General features: G+C 50.3%; 1 protein-coding gene across 1 annotated transcript in view; it reads right to left on the bottom strand.

The window, feature by feature from the left end:
• LOC310650741 (histone-lysine N-methyltransferase SETD2-like) overlaps nt 1-25,000 on the bottom strand; it is a gene marked incomplete at its 3' end in the record, with an annotated part of 26,585 nt that overhangs the window by 255 nt on the left and 1,330 nt on the right. The window contains 8 exon segments of the mRNA XM_083380329.1: nt 4,723-4,803; nt 8,264-8,375; nt 8,554-8,693; nt 9,507-9,641; nt 10,183-10,864; nt 12,119-12,278; nt 12,913-12,961; nt 23,832-24,479. Coding sequence (XP_083236455.1) covers nt 4,723-4,803; nt 8,264-8,375; nt 8,554-8,693; nt 9,507-9,641; nt 10,183-10,864; nt 12,119-12,278; nt 12,913-12,961; nt 23,832-24,479 — 2,007 coding nt within the window.

Genomic DNA, 25,000 nt, shown 5'->3' with positions numbered 1-25,000 from the left:
CGTTTCTTCAAGCTTTGCCAGGACACCTGAGGGATGCCAAGGCTTTACCAAAACCATTTCTGCCCCTTGTGTGAACCCCGCTTGCCTGGATGCGAGGGTGTGCGTGTGTGTGTGTGGGGGGGGGGGGATTTTGGGGTTGGTCCAATTTGAGGCTTTGCTCCCTTTTGCCTCAGATCGTGCCTGAATGAACTGCGCTCACTTCTGTCCCCGCAAAAAACCCGAATCTGCAGTTCCACGGAGCGAAGGATTTGAGTCGAGAGGCAGCCCTGGCAGAATCCCTGCAGCTAGGCTGGTCACACAGCGAGTTCTAGTCCTGCCCTTGGGCGCGAAGGCCGACTGGGTGACTTTGGGCCAATGGCCAGGAGATGGTGAGTTCTAGTTCTCCCTTAAGTAGGAAGGCCAGCTGGTTGACTTTGGGCCAATGGCCAGGAGATGGCGAGTTCTAGTCCCGCCTTGGCACGAAAGCCAGCTGGGTGACTTTGGGCCAATGGCCAGGAGACGGCGAGTTCTAGTCCTGCCCTTGGGCGCGAAGATCGACTGGGTGACTTTGGGCCAATGGCCAGGAGATGGTGAGTTCTAGTTCTCCCTTAAGTAGGAAGGCCAGCTGGTTGACTTTGGGCCAATGGCCAGGAGATGGCGAGTTCTAGTCCCGCCTTGGGCACGAAAGCCAGCTGGGTGACTTTGGGCCAATGGCCAGGAGACGGCGAGTTCTAGTCCTGCCCTTGGGCGCGAAGATTGACTGGGTGACTTTGGGCCAATGGCCAGGAGATGGTGAGTTCTAGTTCTCCCTTAAGTAGGAAGGCCAGCTGGTTGACTTTGGGCCAATGGCCAGGAGATGGCGAGTTCTAGTCCCGCCTTGGGCACGAAAGCCAGCTGGGTGACTTTGGGCCAATGGCCAGGAGACGGCGAGTTCTAGTCCTGCCCTTGGGCGCGAAGATCGACTGGGTGACTTTGGGCCAATGGCCAGGAGACGGCGAGTTCTAGTCCTGCCCTTGGGCGCCAAGATCGACTGGGTGACTTTGGGCCAATGGCCAGGAGACGGCAAGTTCTAGTCCTGCCCTTGGGCGCGAAGGCCGGCTGGTTGACTTTGGGCCAATGGACAGGAGATGGTGAGTTCTTGTTCTCCCTTAAGTAGGAAGGCCAGCTGGTTGACTTTGGGCCAATGGCCAGGAGACGGCGAGTTCTAGTCCTGCCCTTGGGCATGAAGGCCGGCTGGTTGACTTTGGGCCAATGGCCAGGAGATGGTGAGTTCTAGTTCTCCCTTAGGTATGAAGGCCAGCTGGTTGACTTTGGGCCAATGGCCAGGAGATGGTGAGTTCTAGTCCCGCCTTGGGCACGAAAGCCAGCTGGGTGACTTTGGGCCAATGGCCAGGAGATGGTGAGTTCTAGTCTTGCCCTTGGGTGCGAAGGCCAGCTGGGTGACTTTGGGCCAATGGACAGGAGATGGTGAGTTCTAGTCCTGCCCTTGGGTGCGAAGGCCAGCTGGGTGACTTTGGGCCAATGGACAGGAGATGGTGAGTTCTAGTTCTCCCTTAAGTATGAAGGCCAGCTGGTTGACTTTGGGCCAATGGCCAGGAGACGGCGAGTTCTAGTCCCGCCCTTGGGCACAAAGGCCGACTGGGTGACTTTGGGCCAATGGCCAGGAGATGGTGAGTTCTTGTTCTCCCTTAGGTATGAAGGCCAGCTGGTTGACTTTGGGCCAATGGCCAGGAGATGGTGAGTTCTAGTTCTCCCTTAAGTATGAAGGCCAGCTGGTTGACTTTGGGCCAATGGCCAGGAGATGGTGAGTTCTTGTTCTCCCTTAGGTATGAAGGCCAGCTGGGTGACTTTGGGCCAATGGCCAGGAGATGGTGAGTTCTAGTCCCGCCTTGGGCACGAAGGCCGGCTGGTTGACTTTGGGCCAATGGCCAGGAGATGGTGAGTTCTAGTTCTCCCTTAGGTATGAAGGCCAGCTGGGTGACTTTGGGCCAATGGACAGGAGACGGCGAGTTCTAGTCCTGCCCTTGGGCGCGAAGGCCGGCTGGTTGACTTTGGGCCAATGGCCAGGAGATGGTGAGTTCTAGTTCTCCCTTAAGTAGGAAGGCCAGCTGGTTGACTTTCGGCCAATGGCCAGGAGATGGCGAGTTCTAGTCCCGCCTTGGGCACGAAAGCCAGCTGGGTGACTTTGGGCCAATGGCCAGGAGACGGCGAGTTCTAGTCCTGCCCTTGGGCGCGAAGATCGACTGGGTGACTTTGGGCCAATGGCCAGGAGATGGTGAGTTCTTGTTCTCCCTTAGGTATGAAGGCCAGCTGGGTGACTTTGGGCCAATGGCCAGGAGATGGTGAGTTCTAGTCCCGCCTTGGGCACGAAGGCCGGCTGGTTGACTTTGGGCCAATGGCCAGGAGATGGTGAGTTCTAGTTCTCCCTTAGGTATGAAGGCCAGCTGGTTGACTTTGGGCCAATGGCCAGGAGACGGCGAGTTCTAGTCCTGCCCTTGGGCGCGAAGGCCGGCTGGTTGACTTTGGGCCAATGGCCAGGAGATGGTGAGTTCTAGTTCTCCCTTAAGTAGGAAGGCCAGCTGGTTGACTTTGGGCCAATGGCCAGGAGATGGCGAGTTCTAGTCCCGCCTTGGGCACGAAAGCCAGCTGGGTGACTTTGGGCCAATGGCCAGGAGACGGCGAGTTCTAGTCCTGCCCTTGGGCGCGAAGATCGACTGGGTGACTTTGGGCCAATGGCCAGGAGACGGCGAGTTCTAGTCCTGCCCTTGGGCGCCAAGATCGACTGGGTGACTTTGGGCCAATGGCCAGGAGACGGCAAGTTCTAGTCCCGCCTTGTTCACGAAAGCCAGCTGGGTGACTTTGGGCCAATGGCCAGGAGACGGCGAGTTCTAGTCCTGCCCTTGGGCGCGAAGGCCGGCTGGTTGACTTTGGGCCAATGGCCAGGAGATGGTGAGTTCTAGTTCTCCCTTAAGTAGGAAGGCCAGCTGGTTGACTTTGGGCCAATGGCCAGGAGACGGCGAGTTCCAGTCCTGCCCTTGGGCATGAAGGCCGGCTGGTTGACTTTGGGCCAATGGCCAGGAGATGGTGAGTTCTAGTTCTCCCTTAGGTATGAAGGCCAGCTGGTTGACTTTGGGCCAATGGCCAGGAGATGGTGAGTTCTAGTCCCGCCTTGGGCACGAAAGCCAGCTGGGTGACTTTGGGCCAATGGCCAGGAGATGGTGAGTTCTAGTCTTGCCCTTGGGTGCGAAGGCCAGCTGGGTGACTTTGGGCCAATGGACAGGAGATGGTGAGTTCTAGTCCTGCCCTTGGGTGCGAAGGCCAGCTGGGTGACTTTGGGCCAATGGACAGGAGATGGTGAGTTCTAGTTCTCCCTTAAGTATGAAGGCCAGCTGGTTGACTTTGGGCCAATGGCCAGGAGACGGCGAGTTCTAGTCCCGCCCTTGGGCACGAAGGCCGACTGGGTGACTTTGGGTCAATGGCCAGGAGATGGTGAGTTCTTGTTCTCCCTTAGGTATGAAGGCCAGCTGGTTGACTTTGGGCCAATGGCCAGGAGATGGTGAGTTCTAGTTCTCCCTTAAGTATGAAGGCCAGCTGGTTGACTTTGGGCCAATGGCCAGGAGATGGTGAGTTCTTGTTCTCCCTTAGGTATGAAGGCCGGCTGGTTGACTTTGGGCCAATGGCCAGGAGATGGTGAGTTCTAGTTCTCCCTTAGGTATGAAGGCCAGCTGGTTGACTTTGGGCCAATGGCCAGGAGACGGCGAGTTCTAGTCCTGCCCTTGGGCACGAAGGCCGGCTGGTTGACTTTGGGCCAATGGCCAGGAGATGGTGAGTTCTAGTTCTCCCTTAGGTATGAAGGCCAGCTGGTTGACTTTGGGCCAATGGCCAGGAGACGGCGAGTTCCAGTCCTGCCCTTGGGCACGAAGGCCGGCTGGTTGACTTTGGGCCAATGGCCAGGAGACGGCGAGTTCCAGTCCTGCCCTTGGGCACGAAGGCCGGCTGGTTGACTTTGGGCCAATGGCCAGGAGATGGTGAGTTCTAGTTCTCCCTTAGGTATGAAGGCCAGCTGGTTGACTTTGGGCCAATGGCCAGGAGATGGCGAGTTCTAGTCTTTCCCTTGGGCACGAAGGCCGGCTGGGTGACTTTGGGTCATTCACTAGGGCCATGGTGGTGAACCTGTGGCACACATAGCCCTCTCTGAGCACACGCACCATCGCCTAAGTCCTAGGCCTTCAGCTGGGTTTTATAAAACCTTTTCACTTTAGGCCTCCACCACCATGTGCAACCCCCCCCCAAAAAACACCCAGGTTCAATCAGTCAATTTCAACTTCTGTGGAGGAGGGGGGGGGTAAAGATCTCACAAAGTGGTAATTGACTGATTGAACTTTTTAGTCCCACCCAGTCTGCCGTTCCCACCGCGGCCACGCCCACCTGGCACCCGAAGATACCTAAGGTTTTGGACTGCAGTTTGGGCACTCGGTCTCTAAAAGGTTCGCCATCCCTGCACTAGGGGACTGGGAGTTCTAGTCCTGCCCTTGGGCACGAAAGCCGGCTGGGTGACTTTGTGCCAGTCACACTCTTTCAGCCCAGCCAACCTCACAGGGCTGTTGTTGTGGGGAAAATGGGATGAGGAAGGTGCATTGGGTCCGTTCGCCATCTTTAGTTATTGATAAGAAATACTGAATTTAGGATATAAGTAAAATAAAATAAAAAATAAAACAAAATTGATAAGGAAAACGAACTCGCCTCTTTACGGAAGACCTCTTTGCTCTTCTTAGCCAGTTCGCTGGAAGTGTCCGCTTCGGCTGTTTTGGGTTTTTTGGAAGACTGGGAAGAGACCGACACAATCGGAGAATCATGACAGGAGAAAAAAAATGTTGTGTTGTGCAAATAATAACGAAGGAGGAACAGGCAGCAGAGAAGCCAGAGATTCATGACTGTTTGCTTTGGGAATTTTTATTTTTATTTTTTATTATTAAAGGCTTGTGCTGCCCACGTCCCCTATCAGGCGACTCTTTAATCAGAGTTACTTCGTGGCTTATTCTTTTATTTGCATTTTCCATTTTTTAAATATCTGTGTTGTGATTCAGGGTCAGCCTGTGGGTTCGGCAGTTGGGTCGGAGGACTCAGAGGAGGAGGGGGGTCTTGAAGACCTTGCTGAGGGGGTTGAAGATCTTGCTGATGAGAGCCCTCAGCCAGGCCCCTCCCACTTGGTCACCACGGAGACCCAGCTGTGTGAGCCTGACAGCGTGGATGAAGATGACCCACAGCTGGCCCTGTTCAAGGACGCCCGACGCAGGAGGCAGTCAAGTAGGAGTAAACAGAGGAAGGCAATGGGGCACCTCGGAAGGAGGCAGAGAGAAGCCACGTCCTGAACTCTATATAAGGGGAATGTGTGGGGAGGGCTGGTTTGCTGAAGGCAACCGCTTGGATAGTTCCTGTTTCTTAAAGCTCCTGTTTCTTGGTTCGTGTCTTGTTTGTTTTTGTAGCTATAAATTTGGCAGGCGTAATTCCAGCCTATTGCCGTTTGTAAAGGGGTTGTCCCTGCCTTTTCTGCAGGGCCGGTAGCAGGCTGGTACAGAACAATCTGGAGGAAGTACAACAGGAAACCAGGCGGGGGAGGTGCCTGTGACCGAAAACAAAAACGCCTGGGCAAAACCAGAGCCTCAACGATCCCTAGGGCAGAAGCTCAGTGGCAAGCGGGGCGTCCCAACTTGTGGACTTCAACTCCCAGGATTCCCCAGTCAACCTTACTGGCTGGGGAATTCTGGGAGTTGAAGTCCACCAGTCGCGAGGTTGTGAAGACTGGAGACTCGCAAAGCTTAGACAGCACCTAGAGGAGTTCCGTATTTATGTTTTCTCTACAAGGAGACTTTGCTGGTCGTCCTCACTTGACCTTATGACCTACCTCCCAAGAGCTCTTTATGGCTCCTTTTGAACACAACTACACACCCTACAAGGACTGCATTTCGAGTGCTCAGCAGCCAGCTCATCTCTATGGTGTGTGTGTGTTTGCAGTGTCTTTCTTTTCCTTCCTTCCTTCCTTCCTTCCTTCCTTCCTTCCTTCCTTCCTTCCTCCTACCTCCCCTCTTTCTCTTTCCTCTCTTTCTTTTCCTTCCTCCCTTCTTCCTTTTTCTGCCTTGTGTCCTTCCCTTCTTCCTCCCTCCCTGCAACATTTTTTTTTGCCATTTTCCAGTGTTTACTTCCGGTTTCGTTTCCCGTTGGGAAAAGTGGATTCACTTAACGACTGCGGTGTTTCGCTTAGCGACCGCAGTGTTTCGCTTAATGACCACGCTGTTTGATTAACATCCATTGTAACTTAGAATGGGTTCACCTGATGCCTTGACTTTTAACTGCAACAACTTACGACCGGGCTACCTACCTACTTCTTATAACTCAAGTAGTTATAGGACCTGAATAACTAGCTATGGAATTTATTTTTATTTATTTATTTATTTTTATTCGATTTATATACCGCCCTTTCCCAAAGGACTCGGGGCGGTTTACAGGGTATTTAAAACAAGGAATGCAAAAGTTAAAAACAATTTAAAAAATGACATCAATCCCTGAAAAAATAAAAACCCCAATTAAAATTAAAATTAAAAACTCTCAGCCTGGTCCGGATAGCTCATATTTTCACATATGGTGGACTTGTAAAAAGGTTAAGGCTTTTTGGATAAAAGTCTGGTGGAACATGCAGAAGATTTTTAAACAGAGGATAAAGTTTTGTCCGCAACTTTTTTTGTTGGGAATAATTACAGATGTTACAGTTGTGGACACTAAGTTGATGTTGAATTTAATTACGGCAGCAAGACTCTTAATAGGTCAGTATTGGAAGAAGGAGGAACTGCCGAATATAGAAGAATGGACTTTAAAAGTTTCTGACCTGGCAGAGATGGCAAAGATATCGGCTTATTTGAAAGATCATTCGCAAGAACGCTATATTATGGAGTGGAGAAAATGGATTGAGTATATCCAGAACAAATACGGGACTAAGAAGTTTCATGTAGCATTTGAATAAGTCTTCCTTTCTTTTTCCCTTTTTTTTATATATATTTTTATATATTCTATATTAATAGTGTTTGTAGTTATCCTATATGAGCTAGAGAGTGATAGATTTTAGAGTTTACGGTTGTTAGCATATGGTTGTTTATGATTCTTTTTTTTTGTTTTTTATACCTTGTACTTAGCTCTGGGAAGTCGGGGGGGGGGGGAGGGGTAAGGAGGGAGGGATAGGGGAGGGGTAGGGGGGTTTGTTAAAGATAAAATGTATGATAAAACTTTTCAATAAAAAAAAAAAGAGCCAGGTCTTCAGGTCCCGGCGGAATGGAGGTCGGAGGCAGTCCTCAGCTCCACGGGCAGCTGGTTCCACAGGGCAGGCGCCCCCACTGAGAAGGCCCTATCCCTGGGTGTCGTCCGCCGGCAGTCTTTTACCGGCAGCACCCTGAGAAGACCCTCCCTGTGGGAGTGCACTGGACGAAGGGAGCTTGATGCCGGCAGCAGGTGTTCCCTCAGATACCCCGGACCCAAGCCATTCAGGGCTTTATAGGTCATCACCAGCACAGATTTTCACACTACGGATAGTCCTTGACTTATGACTGTAATGGAGCCTCCCCATTATCGTCGTAGGTCCTAATGCTCATAAAGCATACGATGTTCCAATTTTCTGACTTATTAGTGGTAGTCGTTAAGTGAATATGATGGTCATGAAATGAATGAGCAGCCATTAAGCGAGCCAACGGTCTACAAAGGGTGCAATTTTGCATGAAAATCGGAAGTAACTGCTAATTTTCAGAAAAAACTGCCATTAAAACATGGTCCCACGTTTGCAAAATGCTGCAAACGGTGATTAGTATATTTGTGTCACCGAGCGCCAAGGGCCCAGTTCAAGGACCCTGCGGGGGATGGGAGGCGGATGTCAAAAATTGGGTTGCAAATTAACTTTTGGGGGGGAAATCTGTCGTAAATCGAGTATTATCTGTAATTTGCCATATTTCCTGCTTGTTTTTTTAAAAATATTAATTACTATTTTAATTTATTAAAATAATACAATAAAATATATTAATCCGTTTTAATTATTTGTTTTTTTTTTTTTTAAAAAGTCTCCGCCATCTCCAACTTCTCCGTTTCTGGGCATCGTAACTTCGAATCTGGGCCGTAAGTTCCCTATTCCGGGTCCCCTGTGCGTCCGAACGGAGGGCCCTAAACCTGCCGGCTGTAACTTGAGAACTCCTCGGATTAGAAAATCTGCACAATGCCTATCAGGGGGAGCTTCGCTCCAACTCACCTTCATGGGATTTTCGTCGTACGTCGGTGTGCCAAGATCCATTTCGGCTTCGTGCTCCAGGCTGGCGTCGTCTTCAGGGCTGTCCCAGTTGGGTGGGTCCCACTGGGTTTGCCTGCACAAAGAGGAGAGTCAGTCCGGGACTCCAAAAACACAATCTGAAACACACAACGCCGCTGCCTGGGCTGGTTGAGGGTCTTCGGGCACAGGCCCAGACGGGGGGCTCAGAACACAGCGAAGCGTCCGCGGCCGGGTCCCCTCCCTGGATCAGAGGCCGGAGGGAGCTGCCTTACCTGGTGACCACGTGGTAGTAGTAGATCTTGCCCTCGGGATCGCGGGCCGTTTTCCAATTGGGGGGCAGGACGATGGTTTTGGGCTTGGGAGGAGAGGGAGGAGGCAGGTCCAAGAGGTTGTTGGCCACCACCATTTCTGGCTGAAAGGGGGGAGGGAGGGAGAAAAAAGAGGAAGGAAGGGGAGAAAGGGAGAGTAAAAAAGGTAAAGTGAAGAGAAGAAGAAAGGGAGAGAGAGAAGAGGGGGAGAAGAGAGGCAGAGAGAAAGGGAAGAGAAGAGAAAACAGATCAATCTGCAAAGCAATCTTCTTCCAAAACTTCCATGTTTCTAGCCTGCTTTTACACTTAAAAAAAGGACGCAGAAGCTTTTCAGGAATATTTCCCCTGCTGGGAAGCGTAAGCCGAAACACTTGACTCAATAGCGTGTGAGGCAATGTTCTCAATCTTGGCCCCTTGAAGATGCGTGGACTTCGACTCGGCCGGCTGGGGAATTCTGGGAGTTGAAGTCCACGCCTGTCCAAGCAGAGGTTTGCAAAAGCCACTTTCTGCTCTATGGGCCACTGCCCGATTTACAAAGCAGACCAGATTAGGAAGTAAGACTCTCCAGCAGACAGACAGAGGATCCTCGTTTAACAACTACTCATTTTAGCAACCACCCATCTGAACTTATGACAGCGCTGAGCCAATGTCATTGAACAACTCGACTCCACACTTCCAGCTGTCTCCAAGGTCACGTGTGACTTTTCCGGCTGGGCTTCCAGTAAACAAAGTCAATGGGGAAGACGGCGGGAAATCAGAAACTCTTTGTCCTGTGAGGTCCTCGTTCAACAGCCCACCAAGTCCTTGCTTAACAACGGCAATGGAGACGGATGAAACTACCCTTCCCAAGTGGCACACAATCTCGCAAGCCTGACAGCACCAAGGCGTGAAACGAACAAGCTTCCTCCCATCTCTACCTGTTGGATAGGCGGCGGCTGCCCGGTGGTGACAATAGTGGTGACGGCAGTTGTGGGTTGCACCACCACGCTGGGAGGGTGGGTGGTGTAAATCTGCTGTCCTTGGATGTACTGAAGACTTGGCTGGGCGTAACTCTGCAAGAAACGGAAGAGCCATTTCCAAAGATTAGTCTGCCTGTAGGTCATCCTCGACTCGTAACGGTTCATTTAGTGACCGCTCAAAGCTACAACCACACTGAAAAAAACCCAACTTATGACCCATTTTGCCATGCTTAGGACCGTTGCAGCAACCCCCATGGTCACATGATCAAAATTAGGACGCTTGGCAACTGACTCGTATTTATGACGGTCGCAGTGTTCCAGGGTCACGTGATCCCCTTTTGCGACCTTCCAACAGGCCAAGTCAATGGGGAGAAGGTGGATTTGCTTAACGACCATGTGACTCACTTACAGACAGGAACTCGTTTAACAACAGTGGCAAAAAAAGGTCAGAAAAATCAGTGCACGACTCCCCCCTATCTCGCTTAGCGATGGGAATTTGGTCTCAGTTGTGTTCGTAAGTCGAGGACAACCTATAGCACTGGTCAGCCCCGTTTTGAGTGTCCCCCCCCCGAAAGGCCACCCAGGCGAGAGGATCGCGCCCAGTCCTGCCGTGCCTTCACCCTGGCGAGATTACCTGCACGATGGGCGGTGTGGTCTGCGAATAAGGCGAGGTGACGCCGTAGACCGCTGGGCAGGCCTGTCCTTGGTAGTAGATGGCGGGCTGGGACTGGGCCGGAGAGTAAGGGGGCTGTACGGCCACGGTCGTCTGGCCGGAGTCCCAGATGCCGTAGCTTTGTCCCTGGACCGGACCCGGTGCTGCCACTGGCAAGACAGCCACGCTGGGCTCCTGGTGGACCATGGGGTCGCTCGGGGCCACGTACTGGGGCGTGGACACCTCCAAGGGGGCTGCCACGTGCTGGACCACAGGCACAGGCTGTGAAGCGGCCAGGCTGGGCTCCATGGCGTGGCCCACCAGGGTCTGCGAGGGCTCGTACGAGGCTGGCGAGCACATGGGCTCCATGCTGGGCGTGGGCAGCAGCACCTTGCCGGCGTTGGGGTTGGTGGGGTCCACGTAGGACTGCATGGGGTAACCCGGGGGGTACCCCATGAAGGGGGGGTGGGAGGCCCCGTAGCCCAGGGAGTCGTATGGCAGGGGGGACGCCATGCCCAGGCTCTGCAGCTGCTGCTGCTGCTGCTTCTGCGCCTCCCGCTGGGCGACCTCCTGCTCGAACAGCTTCCGCCGTTCTTCCGTGGACAGCTTGCTGCGGTCCTTCAGCCGGGCCTTCTTCTTCGAACCCGCGGCCAGCGTGTCGTAGCTGCAGCGGGGGAGGGGGGAGAGAAAACGGGAGGGTTGAGAGTCCCGGTGCGAGGTGGCCGCGTGCCACGAGTCGAGTGGGACTGGAGCTCACGGGCGCCTAGCCAGCAGCGTATCCACAAGACCAAAGCGCCTTGTGGAAAAGTTTTGAACAGTTTTTTGGACTCCAAGACTCATAATACAGGTAGTCCTCGACTTACAACTGTTTGCTTAGTGACTGTTGGAACTTACAACGGCATTGAAAAAAGTGACTTATGGCCGGGTTTTTTTCACACTTACGGCCATCCCCAGGCTCACGTGATCTAAATTCAGCCACTTGGCAGCTGACTCATCCTTACGACGGTCGCAGTGTGCCGGGGTCATGCGATCTCCTTTTGCGACCTTCTGACAAGCAAAGTCAATGGGAAGCTGGATTCGCTTAACAACCACAGTCATTTGCTTAACAACTGTGGCAAGAGAGTTCGTAAAATGGGACAAAATTCACTTAACAACTGTCTCACCCAGCAACAGAAATTTGGGGCTCAGTTGTGGTTGTAAGTTGAGGACTCCCTGTATTTTAGGAGGTGTCCTGGCAAAATCGTTTTGTGGTGCCCTCCTTGTGTTGACTTTTGCAGGCCTGGTCCAGTGAGGCCATCGTTAATATTTTTAAATCCACGCAATCTTTGCAAGGGATTAAATAGTATTTTAGGCATTTTTAAATTTTTATTCTTCCCGCGCAGTGATTCCTGTTGGGTGCTAGCAATTTTATTCCTTTTTTTCCCCAATCTGCTTTTTTTTAAGTATTAAAAAAATCTTTATTTGGATTACTAAATGTTTTTTTTTAGGACGGTTGTCTTGAAGCGTGGACAGTATAAAATAAAAAAACATTTTAAAAATGAATTAAAAAGCCCTCTTCTCCCGCCCTCCCCCCACACTTAATTTCAACCTTTTTTCTATGCAGCAGTACAGACATTCCTCAAGTTATGACTGCAATGGAGGCTGTTCATTGAGTGAGGCTGTCACCTGTGTACCTCGCTTAATGACTGCAACGAGGCTGCCCATTATAGTCGCTCAGTGGTTGCAGTCGTTAAGCGAGGTGCCTACATGATCAAGTGTCGGCCCTCCTGTTAAACTAACGGGTCGTAACTTTAACCCTGGGTTGCAAGTCCCTTTGTTCAGTGCCATCACAACTGCTGTCGCTGAATGATCGGTCGTAAGTCGAGGACTACCTGCAAATATTAAAAAGGAAAAGCGGGTTCAACCATTCCCAACTTGCCGGTCATCCGGTCGCTTGGTGCCTCGCTCGTAGGCCGACGGGGGGGACAAGGAGTCTCTCCGCTTTTTCTTCTCTTTGCTCTGCCTTTCGGGGTCACGTTCTCTGCTCTGGTTTTTGGGGGTGCCCTGGGTGTCTCGGCCCACCGCCTCTCTCCCGTGCTCTGCGAAGAAAGCGAGAGCAAAGGAGGGACTTTTCGTTTACCCCAAGCCCAGATCTAGCCAGACTTGGGAGACGAGGTGGGAAAAAAACCAAAGAAAAATCTACCGCCTGACAAACTGCCTTGCGGGGGAGATGGGTGGGGCAAACAAATTTAATAAGTAAAACAAATAAAATGAATTTTCATAAAAGCACATTATTTTTTCTTATCTGGGCAGCTCGGAATATCCATAAGCACAAGGATCATTAGTGTTTAGAAACATTTTAATTTCCCTCTCCACTCCTCTCTCTCTCATACATACGTACATACGTATCTACCTACCCGCACATGTCTGTCTGTCTGTCTAATAACTACCTATGTACCTAGCCCACCTACCTGCCTACCCCCATCCACCCGTCTCAATCAATCAGTCACTCAGAGGGCCGTTATCCTCTTCCACAATGGCCTCCATATGTCTTCCAGCCCTGACTGTGAGCCTATTATAACTTAGTGCTTCACCATCTTGGCAGCTTGGAGGCGGGTGAACTTACAAGCGCCCAGAATCCTGGGAGTTGAAGTCCACCCATCTTAAAGCTGCCAGAGTTAAGAAGCATTCAAGTCTGGAAGGCTTGAAAAAGCGATCTCTTGGCATACGTACCACTGGCCTCCTTTTCTACTTGACTCTTCTTCGGGATCCGGTACACCTCCTACAATTAAAAACCCCAAAGGGTAAGTAAGTTAAGACCAGCAATCTAGTCTTAACGATATGATATATAATATATAAAATACAATAATAGCTATAATATCATATATAACATATTATACGGAATATTGTAATGTAATATAACATATTCTAACATAATATATAACATATTATAATTAATGTAAATATATCATGTCATAATACAGTATCATAAAATACAATAAAACATGTCCTATAATAAAAATAACAAAAAAACCAACAGAGTGAATGGTTATACAAAAATCAGAAGGAATGAGATTCTTCTACACACAATCCCTGCCAGAGTCAAAGTGTTCACCTTGTAAGCCGCCCTGAGTCTTCGGAGAAGGGCGGGATATAAATGGAATTAAAAAATTAAAAAATAAAAACTTTCAAAATCTGAGCTTGATCCTGATTCTTTGCAGCCCATCTATTATCCGCCAGGTATCCTGGAGCACACCCGCCATCCTCCACAGTGAATCATGGGCCTCCCGGAGGGCCTGGAGATTCTCCCTCCTACACGTGCTATCGGGGACTCTGCGCCATGGCCCGGCAGATGAGGCCAATTAGAACGCCAAGCCTTGAGTTTCCCATTGGCTACGCAATCAACTACGTTTCCCAGTAATACACCCAGGTGGGCTTTCTAATACTAAGGATCATCCTCCACAGCTGAGAGAAACAAAAACGACCTTGGTTCCCACGGGATAGAAAACTGTTTAGTCTAATAGGAAACTTTCCTATCTTGTAACAACCGAAACGGCTTCGGCCAGATCTGTTGCAAGGTTGACGGTATGTTTATGAGCTAGTATGGATAAGAAAACCATGATTTCAATTAAGCCACAAAGTGATGAATAAATTCCATGTGCAAGACGAGGAACATCACCCCAGTTGTTGGTTCCCTCTCTTAAGAAAGTCCGTCTGGTGGGACCCAGAAGAAGGGCCCTCTCTGTGGTGGCTCCCTCCCTGAAGGACCATCTTTTCCCAGGTACCTCCACAGGACTCACCACCATGGAGAGGTAGATGTTATGGCTCCCTCTCTTATGGAGGTCCACCTGTTGGGACCAGGAAGGGCCTTTTCCGTGGTGGATTCCTCCCTGTTCTTTGAAGGACCATCTTCTCCCAGTTACCTCCACAGGACCCACCACTGTGGAGAGGCAGGAGCTGTTACGGGTCACCTCTCTTACGGAGGTCCACCTGGTGGGACCAAGAAGCGCCTTCTCCATGTTGGCTCCCTCCCTGTTCTTTGAAGGACCATCTTCTCCCAGTTACTTCCACTCTACCCATCAGAGCAGGGGGTCAGGAGATGTTATGGGTCCCCTCTTAAGGAGGCCCATCTGATGGGACTTCTCCCTGTGGAACATCAACCCCGAAGAGGTAAGACCGGTGCCTACACTGACATTCTTCTCAGAGTTTTCCCCAAAGACCAGGAGACCCCAGGGAGATATGCAGCAGCCCCCCCGCCCATCAAGTTGTTGTTGGGGGTTTGGTGGGCTTCTGTAAGGTCCAGGTTTTCTAAATAAATACAAAAATTAATGAGTGCCGTGTTATTAAACAAAACATTAGCACTTCCATCGCAATGCTACCTTCCCTAATATACCTACTGCAATGCTGGTTTCAAATACCGCTGATCCTTGACTTACAACTGTTTGTTTAGTGACCGTTTGAAGTTATAACGGCACAGGCAAAAGTGACTTATGACCCTTTTTCACACTTAGGACCACTGCAGCATCCCCTTTCACGGCTGGCAACCGACTCGTACTTATGACGCTCACAGGGTCACGTAATGCCCTTTGGCAAGCCTGCTGACAAGTCAATGGTGAAGCCGGACTCACTTAACAACCTTGTTACTAACTGAACAATTGCAACGATTTACTTAACAACTGCGGCAAGAGAGGTTGTAAAATGGGGCAAATTTCACTTAATAATTGTGTTGCTTAGCAACAGAAAATTTTGGGCTCAATTGTGGCCATAAACGGAGGACTACCTGCAGTAGTTAAATCTGTCAGTCCGTGTTATTACAAGCCACGGTGGGAAAATAAGTAATTAATAAGTTTCATGATTATGAAGCTGCATGAAAGGGTGAGGCCTAAATAATCGATTCCTCCTGTCCTTATTAAACGGCCAACTAACATTTTTCCCCCCTCTCCAGTAACCAAGTTTTACTAAGTGTGAAAACTAAAAATGTTTTTAAGAGTTCCCAAAGAAAGACTACTTTGCAAGCAAAAAGGCTGCCCACCCAGCCAAATTGGACCGGGGGGGGGAGGGAAATACTTCCCACGGTCTGGGACAGACAAGTTCGACTCGCCACGTCACGTGACGTCGCCCAACCTATTGGAGCTTTTCCCCCCACCGTGGCCGGCAACGGGGTGGGGGGTGGGGGTTTCCTGGCGACGCGTCCGGCCATTTGACACCCCTGGTCTAGGAGAATGCTTTGGGGGGGGGGGAAAGGACAAAATAATAATAATAATCATCATCCCATTTTTCACTATTGACCTGCATTTAAAAAAGGGACAATGGGAAAAGAGCGCCAAACGCCCCTTTGCTTTTATCCTCTTTCTTTTTCCTCCGTTAACAGACTCGGCAGGTGGATCGGCAGGTTTATCAGACGAGAGACAGTCCTCAGGTTAGGACCGTGATAATTTAATTTAATTTAATTTAATAACACTTATATACCGCCCTTCTCCCTGAGGACTCAGGGCGGTTCACAGGGCAGAATAAAATAGCGAATACAAACATTAAAACAGGATTAAACAATAGCCCTAGTTAAGAACAATATAAATACAACGCTAAAAACCCCCAGAAAAATTAAAAAGCGAGAGATAAAACAACCCCAACACTCCCCCTCAGGCTAGGCCGGCTTGTACAAACAGAAATGTCTTAAGATCGCGACGAAAGGAGCGAAGATCGGGCGCCGTCCGGAGCTCTACCGGTAGCTGATTCCACAGCTCCGGAGCGCCCACAGAGAAGGATCTCCCCCTGGGGGCCACCAATCGACATTCTCTGATCGGTGGCACCCTGAGGAGGCCCTCTCTGTGGGAACGCACAGGGCGCAGGGAGCTTGATGCCGGCAGCAGATGTTCCCTGAGGTACTCCGGCCCCATGCCATGGAGTGCTTTGAATACCGTTACCAGTACCTTGAATCTCACCCGGAAGGCAACTGGCAACCAATGCAGCTCACGGAGCAGAGGTGTAACGTGGGAGTATCGGGAGACTCCCAACACCACTCTCGCGGCTGCATTCTGTACCAGTTGGAGCTTCCGAGTGGTCCTCAAGGGCAGCCCCATGTAGAGAGCGTTGCAGTAGTCCAGACGAGAGGACACGAGCGCATGAGTGACTGTGCATAGATCATCCCGGCTAAGATAGGGCCGCAACTGACGCACCAGGCGAACCTGTGCGAAGGCCCCCCTAGTCACGGCTCCTATATGATCTTCCAAGGTGAGCCGTGAATCTAGGAGGACCCCCAAGTTGCGAGCCCTATCTACGGGGGGTAATGATTCACCCCCCATAGCTAGAGATGGAATGTCCGAGTAAACCCGGGATGAAGGTATGCAAAGCCACTCAGTCTTGTCGGGGTTGAGCTGGAGTCTGTTCCTCCCCATCCAGACCCGAACCGCCTCCAGGCAACGGGACATCACGTTGAGGGCATCACTGGGGTGGTTTGGGGTCGAAAAGAAAAGTTGGGTATCATCAGCATACTGATGATACCCAACTCCAAAGCCACGAATGATCTCACCCAGCGGCTTCATGTAGATGTTGAACAGGAGAGGCGAGAGGACCGACCCCTGAGGAACTCCACAAATGAGAGACCTCGCGGTCGACCTCTGCCCCCCTGCCAACACCGACTGCGAACGTCCCAAGAGATAGGAGGAGAACCACTGTAAAACTGTGCCTCCCACTCCCAGTCCCCTGAGACGCCGCAGCAAGATACCATGGTCGATGGTATCGAAAGCCGCCGAGAGGTCTAATAGGACTAAGACAGAGGAATGCCCCCTGTCCCGAGCCCTCCAGAGATCATTCACCAGCGCGACCAATGCCGTCTCCGTGCTGTACCCGGGCCTGAAACCCGATTGGTACGGGTCTAGATAATCCGCTTCATCCAGGACCAGAGGGAGCTGATGCGCCACCACACTCTCAACAACCTTCGCAAGAAAGCGAAGGTTGGAGACAGGACGAAAGTTGTTCAATACAGCTGGGTCCAAGGCAGGCTTCTTGAGGAGGGGCCTCACCACCGCCTCCTTCAAGACGGCGGGGAAGATACCCTCACTCAAAGAAGCCGATATAACTGCCTGGAACCAGCTGCGTGTCCTCTCCCGGGCTGCATAAACCAGCCAGGAAGGGCACGGGTCCAGTAAACATGTGGTGGCGCTCAGCCTCCCCATGATCCTGTCCACTTCCTCCGGAGTCACAGAATCAAACTCCTCCCAGATGATATCGACAAGACCACCCGTGTCCTGATCGTCAGACTCTGCCCAGTCAGAATCCAAACCGGTCCGAATCCGAGCGATTTTGTCCGACAGATGTTGGTTAAACTCCTCGGCACGTCCCTGCAAGGGATCCTCCCTCACCTCCTGATTTAATGGACTCTGCGCACGAAGGCAGACGGTTGTAAAGCGTGTCTCTTTCTCTTTCTTTCTTTCTTTCTTTCTCTCTTTCTTTCTTTCTTTTTCTTCCCTTCCTTCCTTCCTCCAAGCCTCTCCCCCTTCCTTCCTTCCTTTCCTTCCTTCCTGCCTCTCCCCTTCCTCTCTCCTTTTTCCTTTTCTTCCGTATTCCGCTTCTTTCCTTCCTCTCTTCCTTCCTCTCCCTTCTCCCCTCCCTGCCTTTTTCCACCTCCTCCCTTCCTTCCTCCTTCATTTCTCTTCCTTCCCTTTCTTCCTCCTTCCTCTCCCTTCTTACTTCCTCCCTGCCTCTCCTTCTTTCCCCCTTTCCCCTTCCTTCTTTCTTCTGTTTTCCTTCCTCTGTCCCTTGTGTCTGCCTTCCTACATTCCCTTCTTTTTCTTCCTTACTTGTTCCCTGCCTCTTCCTTTTCCTTTCCTTCCTTCCTCCCTCTCCTTTTCCTCCCTTCCCTTTACTTCCTTTCCTTCGTCTCTCCTTCCTTTCCCTTCCTTTTCCTTCCTTCCTCTCCTTCCTTTCGTCCTTCTTCCCTCTCTCATTTCTTTTCCTTCCTTCCTTCCTCCCTGCCTCTCATTCCTTCCTGTCCCTTCTTTTGCTCCCTCCCTCCCTCCCTTTTTCCTTTTTCACTTCCTCCCTCCCACCTTCTCCTTCCTTCCTTTCCCTTCTCCTTCCCATCTTTCCTCTGTTCCTGCCCCTCCCTCCCCTCTTTCTTTGCTTATTCCTACCTTCTTTCTTTTCCTTCCTTGCCCTTCCTTAGGAGCTTAAGGCACCTGGGCTAGAAACCAGGAGACTTGGAGTTCTAGCACTCCCTTAGACACAACACCAACTGGGTGGCCTTGGGCCAGTCAGCCCTAGCAAGCAGACAATAGTCAACCAGGGGAGACATGACAGCAACTCTTCCAGTATCACAGGGGCGGCCCCAAAGAAGAGGCAGTCAAGCTATTCTCCAAAGCGCCTGAAAGCAGGACAAGAAGCAACGGATGGAAACTAGTCAAGGAGAGAAATTTCCTGACAGTGAGAACAATTAACCAGTGGAACTCCTTGCCTCCAGAAACTGTGAATGCTCCAACACTGGTTTTTAAGAAGAGACTGGACAGCCGTTTGTCTGAAATGGTATAAAGTCTCCTGCCTGAGCAGGTGGGTTGGACTAGATGACCTCCAAGGTCCCTCCCAACTCTGTTATTCTATTCTATTCTATATTCTGTTTCATTCTAATTCTATTCTATATTCAGTATACTGTTCTGTTCTATTCTATGTTACGCTCTATGTTCTATTCTATTTTCCGTTCTATTCTATTTTCTGTCCTATTATTCTATTCTATTCCATTCCCTTCTATCTATTCTATTCCATATTCTGTTCTATTCAATTCGATTCTATCCCATCCCTTCTCAAATCCAACCCCCCCCCCCAAACAAGAAAATTGTAGGGCCACAACACTGACTCAGAAGTCAACCCCCCCCCAAAACAAATCCAAAATAAATAGCTGAAAGTGACGACTGACTGAGGATCTATCAATCCACGATTTATTTAATTCTAAATAAAGCACATACTTATTGACAGAGGTCAAGTCGCTCTTGGCCTTCGGGATGGTGGGACAGTGAAGACTTTCCCACCCAGATCACTTTCACGGCAAACCACCATTGTCGGTTTTGCCAATTTGGGAAGGTGGCCAGCGATGGAATCATTACTCATCCTACCTTAAAGACGTCGGACGCTTTCCCGCAGGGTTGCTTCGCGGTCCGTCTTTACGCAAGACTTACCTGTCACTCATACATGCCCAGTTCCGGCTCTTCGCACGAGCCACACAAAGAAAGGCGATGACGGTTTGTTAGTGCAACGGTGTCCGTTTTCAGCACGGGGTGAGCCATGCACCTTTTCCCACTGCTGGCGGGAAAAGGGTGCATAAAACCTGTGCTGAAAACGTACTTTTTTTTTTTTGCAGTCTGCGTGTGCTGTGCCGGTGTGTGTGAGGTGGATTTTGTGTTGGAATGGACCCTGGCTTGGGGGTTCGAGGCCTTCAGGCCGGCGAAGCCCTCGAAGCGCCGAGCCAGGGCGAGGCGTGTGAAGGAGTGTGTGTGTGCGCGGTGTGTAAAATAAAACGGAATAGCTCACACGATCCGGCTCTCCCGCCAGGAATAAGGTGGGGCTGCTCCCCGGGCGTCATCCGTTGCCGGACGCCCCCAAATTTACGTCGGCCTCAAAGAGTTAGCCACCTCTGTGCTTTTCCAGGCTTAATTCAGCCTATTTGCTCATGCACCAGCCAGGTTGCCAACCATCTTGCTGGGATTTTTTTCTCTTCCACGGGGTTCTCCATTCTTCCGGAGGACGGAGTTGAAAATGGGAGTGGTGGGCCAGCTGGGGATGTTAAGGAGGTCCTTGCTGCCCTGAGAAGCTGGATGGAAATGGTTGCAATTACTACTCTGAGGGGCTCAGAGCAAAGACGCTGGGGGTGGGGGGACGCGGCTTCCAGGCCCCACCCCGCCCCCACGAGGCTTCCTGAGGGACGGCTCAAGGGAAGGACCGGCGCGTCGCTTGCGTGGCGCTCAGGCTCCACCCGTTGTCCCAAAGGCCGTGGGTTTGGTTTTTTTTGCCCCTGCCCACCCCTCACCCACCCTCCCCGCCCAAAGGGCAGCTGGAATTTCTTGGCCTTGTTGTTTTTCCCTCCCTGAAAACGTTTTGCTTCTCACCCCCTAAGAAGCTTCTTCGGAAGAAGGATGAGAAGCGAAAGGTTTGCCAGGGAAAACGAACAAGCCCAAGGAAGGCCAGTTGCCCTTTTGGAGGGGGAAAAAAAAATCACTTTTTTTTGAGACAACCGTGACCTGGACTACGGAGAAGGTCCGTAGACCACTCAACCCGTTGAATGAACCTTCTTGCTTTCACTTCTGGCCATGCAACTGGGGTTTCCCTCCAGATATTTTTCGATAGCTTTGCTTTTTTGGGGAGAGGGGGGGGGTGTCTGGCCATAAAAAAGATATAAATAGTCCTCGACTTACGACCACAACGGAGCCCAAATTTTCCACTGCCAGGAGAGACTGCTGTTGAGTGAGCTTTGCCCCATTTTACAACCTCTCTTGCCACAGTTGTTAAGTGAATCATCGCAGTTGCTAAGTTAGTGACACGGTCGTTGAGTGGATCTGGCTTCCCCCACTGACTTTGCTTGTCAGAAGGTGGCAAAAGGGGATCACGTGACTCCCTCCCCCCCCCTCCGGGGACGTTGCAACCGTCATAAATAAATTCCCAAGTGGATGAATTTGTGACCACGTGACCCACGGGGATGCTGCAGCGGTCGCTAAGGGTGAAAAGCAGTCACCAGCCAAAATTTTTCAGGGCTGTTTAGTGACTTTGAACGGTCACTTAAACGAATGGTTGTAAGTCGAGGACTACCTGCATTCCTACTTTTCATCAGGACAAAGAAAAAAAGAAAAAAAATAGGTCATTTTATCGGTACTGCTTTCAACCTGGAGTCAAGAGCGATGTTTCTGCAACGGTCAAGGGGCCGTCTTAAGACCAGCCAGTCATTTTTTCCAGAATAAACTGGGGCTGTTGTGGAGGGATGAACCACAAGAGTTGTGAAGGTGTGTAGGCATGCACACACACACATATGCAGATTTTTTTAAAAAAGACAAAAATCAGTTGCCTTTAAAAAGAAAAGTTATCTACACAGGCCGTATAGGGACTGTGAAATCCTGGGCAAATGGCTGCCCAATCTTTTACAACATGGGAGTCAAGGGCTAGAAGGGACCTTGGAGGTCATCTAGTCTAACCCCCTGCTCCAGCAGGAGACCCCAGACCCTTCCAGACAAGTGGCTGCCCAGTCTATTTTTGAAAATCTTCAGTGATGGAGCAACCACCCCTTCTGGAGGCATGCCTTTCCACTGACTAATTGGTCTTACAGAATAACAGAACTGTAAGGGACCTTGGAGGTCATCTAGTCCTATCCCCTAATGAGGTAGGAGCCCTTATTCCCTCCAAGACAAATGGCTGTTGTTCAAAACCTCCAATGATGGAGCCCTCACCATTTCTGGAGGCAAGCTGATTAATTCCACTGATTAAGTGTTCTCACTGTTGGGAAACTGCTCTATTAATTCTACGTCGGACTCCTCTTTAAGGATCTTACATTAAATTCTTGGAAAACTCAAGACAGAAGCAGATAACTCTTAATGCCATGACAACGGATAGGCGAGATCTGAAATCGCCCACACATGGAAACACAACATATTCCCACGTGTGGAAATATGAGAATGTAAGATTTCAGATACATGGCTGGCCATGCAGGGGGATCCTACTTTGGAGATCTCATTAATCTGTATATCCAAAATCAGCCCCTTAAAATGCTTCCTGAATGCAGCTATGTGACCATCAAAAGAGTAAACTCGGTTTAGCTTTAAGATCTGCAGTGGTAACCTTGGACAGAGAATGATTCCAGAGCTGGCCAAATTTGAGCCAAGAATCAGAGGTACCCCAAAAGGGGGAGAAAAAAAAAAGAAACACTAAAAGATCTAAGCAAAAACTGTATGTGTATTTTTCTGTGCTTGACTTCATACCGAAACTGTCAATTCTCAAGCTGCAAAATCATTAAACTGCATTTAGAAGTTTATTTCAGACCTAGCTTTTTTTTTCTCTCTCTCTCTCTCTCTCTCTTCCCTGCCCAGTCATTGGGGTGTAGACTGACGCATGGAATTCTGGGACACGAATTAAACATGCATAGAAGACACGCTAAGGCGCAAAGACCCAGTATAGTTCGACAAACTACACTTTAAGCAGCATTAAAGCACTTAATGTGCCCTCCTTTCATGTCAGAAGCAACCTATCCCAAAAACATGATAAATTCTATTCCACTCCAGACAGGACCGTAGCTTCAGGGGGTCCCTGAATATATAACCAATATTGCAGACGCAAAAAAAAAAAAAAATTAAATTACTGGAGCAAAAATGCAACTAGGAGTAAGAAAGAATGAATTGCGCTAAGGTCTCCTCCCCCTCTTCGCTTACTAGCTAGAGCAGCTTTTCTCAACCTCGGCAGCTTAAAGGTAGGTGGGCTTCCACTCCCAGAATCCCCCCAGCCGCCCACCCCTCTTAAACATGCCAAGGTTTAGAATGACTGCTATGGAGATTTGTAACTTTTGAAAAGTAAAAATCGAAAGACAGGATCCAAACTCGCTTCTCTTCTTCTACAAGGCTTTCTTCTCCTTTTCACGACTCCCATATTTTTTTATTCTTTTTTTCCCCCTGGGCTAAGTTACTAACAACTCAGAAAGGGTACATCACCAACCAACCCTTCTGCTAGGCTGAATCTTGCTATTCTTGAAAATGCAAAATAGGTTTCTAACATCCCTTCGCACGCTTCAAAGGACACCGGAATTTGATCCCGTGACTGATAAAATTTCACATTTTACAGGAAGCCCCCCTCGACTTACAAACAAAACTCAGCCCAACGTTTCTCTTGCTAAGTCTGGCAGCTGTTAAGTGAGTTTTGCCCCGTTTTTACGACCTTTCTCGCCACGGCCGTTAAGTGAATCACTGGGACTGTTAAGTGAGTCACACGACTTGCCAGAAGGTCACAAAAGGGGGATTTACACGACCCTGGGACCGTCATAAATTTTCTGAATTTTGATCATACGAAGCCCGGGGATGCTACATGAAAAACGGTCATAAGTCACTTTTCCCAGGGCCGTTGTAACTTCAAAGTCGCTAAATGAACAATTGTTAAGTCGAGGACTAACTGCACTGGCCAGTAAATCCACAGCTACTTTGGCATAGGAAAATCCACTTTCTAATGGGAAGGCTTCCACTCTGTTGGAAATTAACCTGCTGAAAATCCAAGTTTGCTCAAACTTAAAATTATTAATTCACTAATTGGTCATTAATTAATTAATTATACTATGCAGGAACCCAAATTCTGTCCTGCCGAGAGACGACTTGTCCTTCATTTCTGTTCTATGGCCGAGCCAAATGGAAGCTTTTCGTGCTTTAAATAATAATAAAATTATTATTTTTTTCACAGAAAAAATAATAATAAAATAAATCGGTTCAAAATGGGAAGTAGACAGTGATGCTTGCTAGCGTTAAGCCTCAAAAGCAGGCAGAGGATTCAACTTATACCGTTGAACGTATATCGTCCGTCCGTCCGTTCGCTCATTCTCCTCCCGAAAGGGGAACTTGCATGTGCGAACACCACAAAACACACACACACAGGCTTTAAAATTTTGAGCCAAGCTACCAACTTAAAAGAGTGTTTCAACTTACTTTGAGGTCTTTCCAGCAGTCCAGAAGCTTGGTAGCCAGGTCACTGAGGTCCAGCAACTTGTCGGCCGGTTCCTGACTCCGTTCGCTCTCCGCATCGGAGACCCCTTCCTCTTCGTCTTGAGAGGGGGTCTCTGCAGCCACGGGGTCTTCCAGCTTGGGGATGAGGCCCTCCTTGCTCCCCCCCTCGGGCTCTGCCTCCTGGTCAGCAGCGGGAACCTGGGTGGCGTCCGTCAAGTCTTCCGTGGGGGCCACCTTGGGGGTCTCCTGCTCCACGGGGTGCTCGTCCCCGGCTTCGGCTGGGTGGTAGTCGGGATGCTCCAACTCTTCCTTGTTCTCCTTCAGCTCCATCTCGCTGGCGGTGTCTGAGAGGGCGCTGTCCATGCTGTTCTCACTGATGATCTTGACTCTCCGGAAGGCTGCCTTCTTCGGGGTGTCCGTCTCGCCCTCCAGGATGGGCTTGGAAGACGGATCGGGCGTGTTGAGGGGCGTGTGAGCCCGGGAGGTGTTCTCGCTGGAGTAGCCGTCTCCTTCGCTCAGCTGCGGGACGGCCGACTTGGTCCGGGCCCAACGTTGGATGATGGGGAGGACTTTGCTCTCCTCCAGCATGTTCTTGTTAGGGATGGGAAGGAGCTCCAAGGTCTTGAGGATCTGCCACCAAAGGCAACAGGAAGATGGTCAGTTTCCCCTCACCGGCCCTGCGTTACAGTTCCAGGTCCTCAAAGGGAGGAGCGCCTTAGATCTGGATGCCCGTACGTGGCTCCGATACAAGGAAATAGTTATATCTGAGGGTTGAGCTGTGGTGGTCCCTCAGCCTGGTGGCACTGATGAGGTCACCTAGCTTGGTCATGAAACGTCTGCCAGGAAACCACCCCAGAGTCTTCTGCTCCTCCTCCCTTCCAGCACAGATGGCGTTCCCTAGTTGGGTCATGAAAAGTCTGCAAGGAAACTGCCAAGCTCAGAGAGCTCCAGGGACCCCACAGTTCTAGATTATGGCCACCAACTGGTGGAGGATCACCAGACCACCTGCTGCTTCTAAACTGGAGATACTGTGCCTGCAGGGCTTAGAACATACCTGGGAATGTAAGAGGAGTGGCAGTGCATCATAGGTTGGGTGTTCTCCTTCCCAGCTGCTCAGAAAAGCAAGTCACTCACGTTCTCTGGCAAACTAA

This window comes from Vipera ursinii, assembly GCF_947247035.1.
Source record: "Vipera ursinii genome assembly, contig: scaffold_249, whole genome shotgun sequence".
Classification (NCBI taxonomy): Eukaryota; Metazoa; Chordata; class Lepidosauria; order Squamata; family Viperidae; genus Vipera; species Vipera ursinii.
Note: the sequence above shows the minus strand (reverse complement) of the source record. Positions and strands in the feature narration are given on the sequence as shown.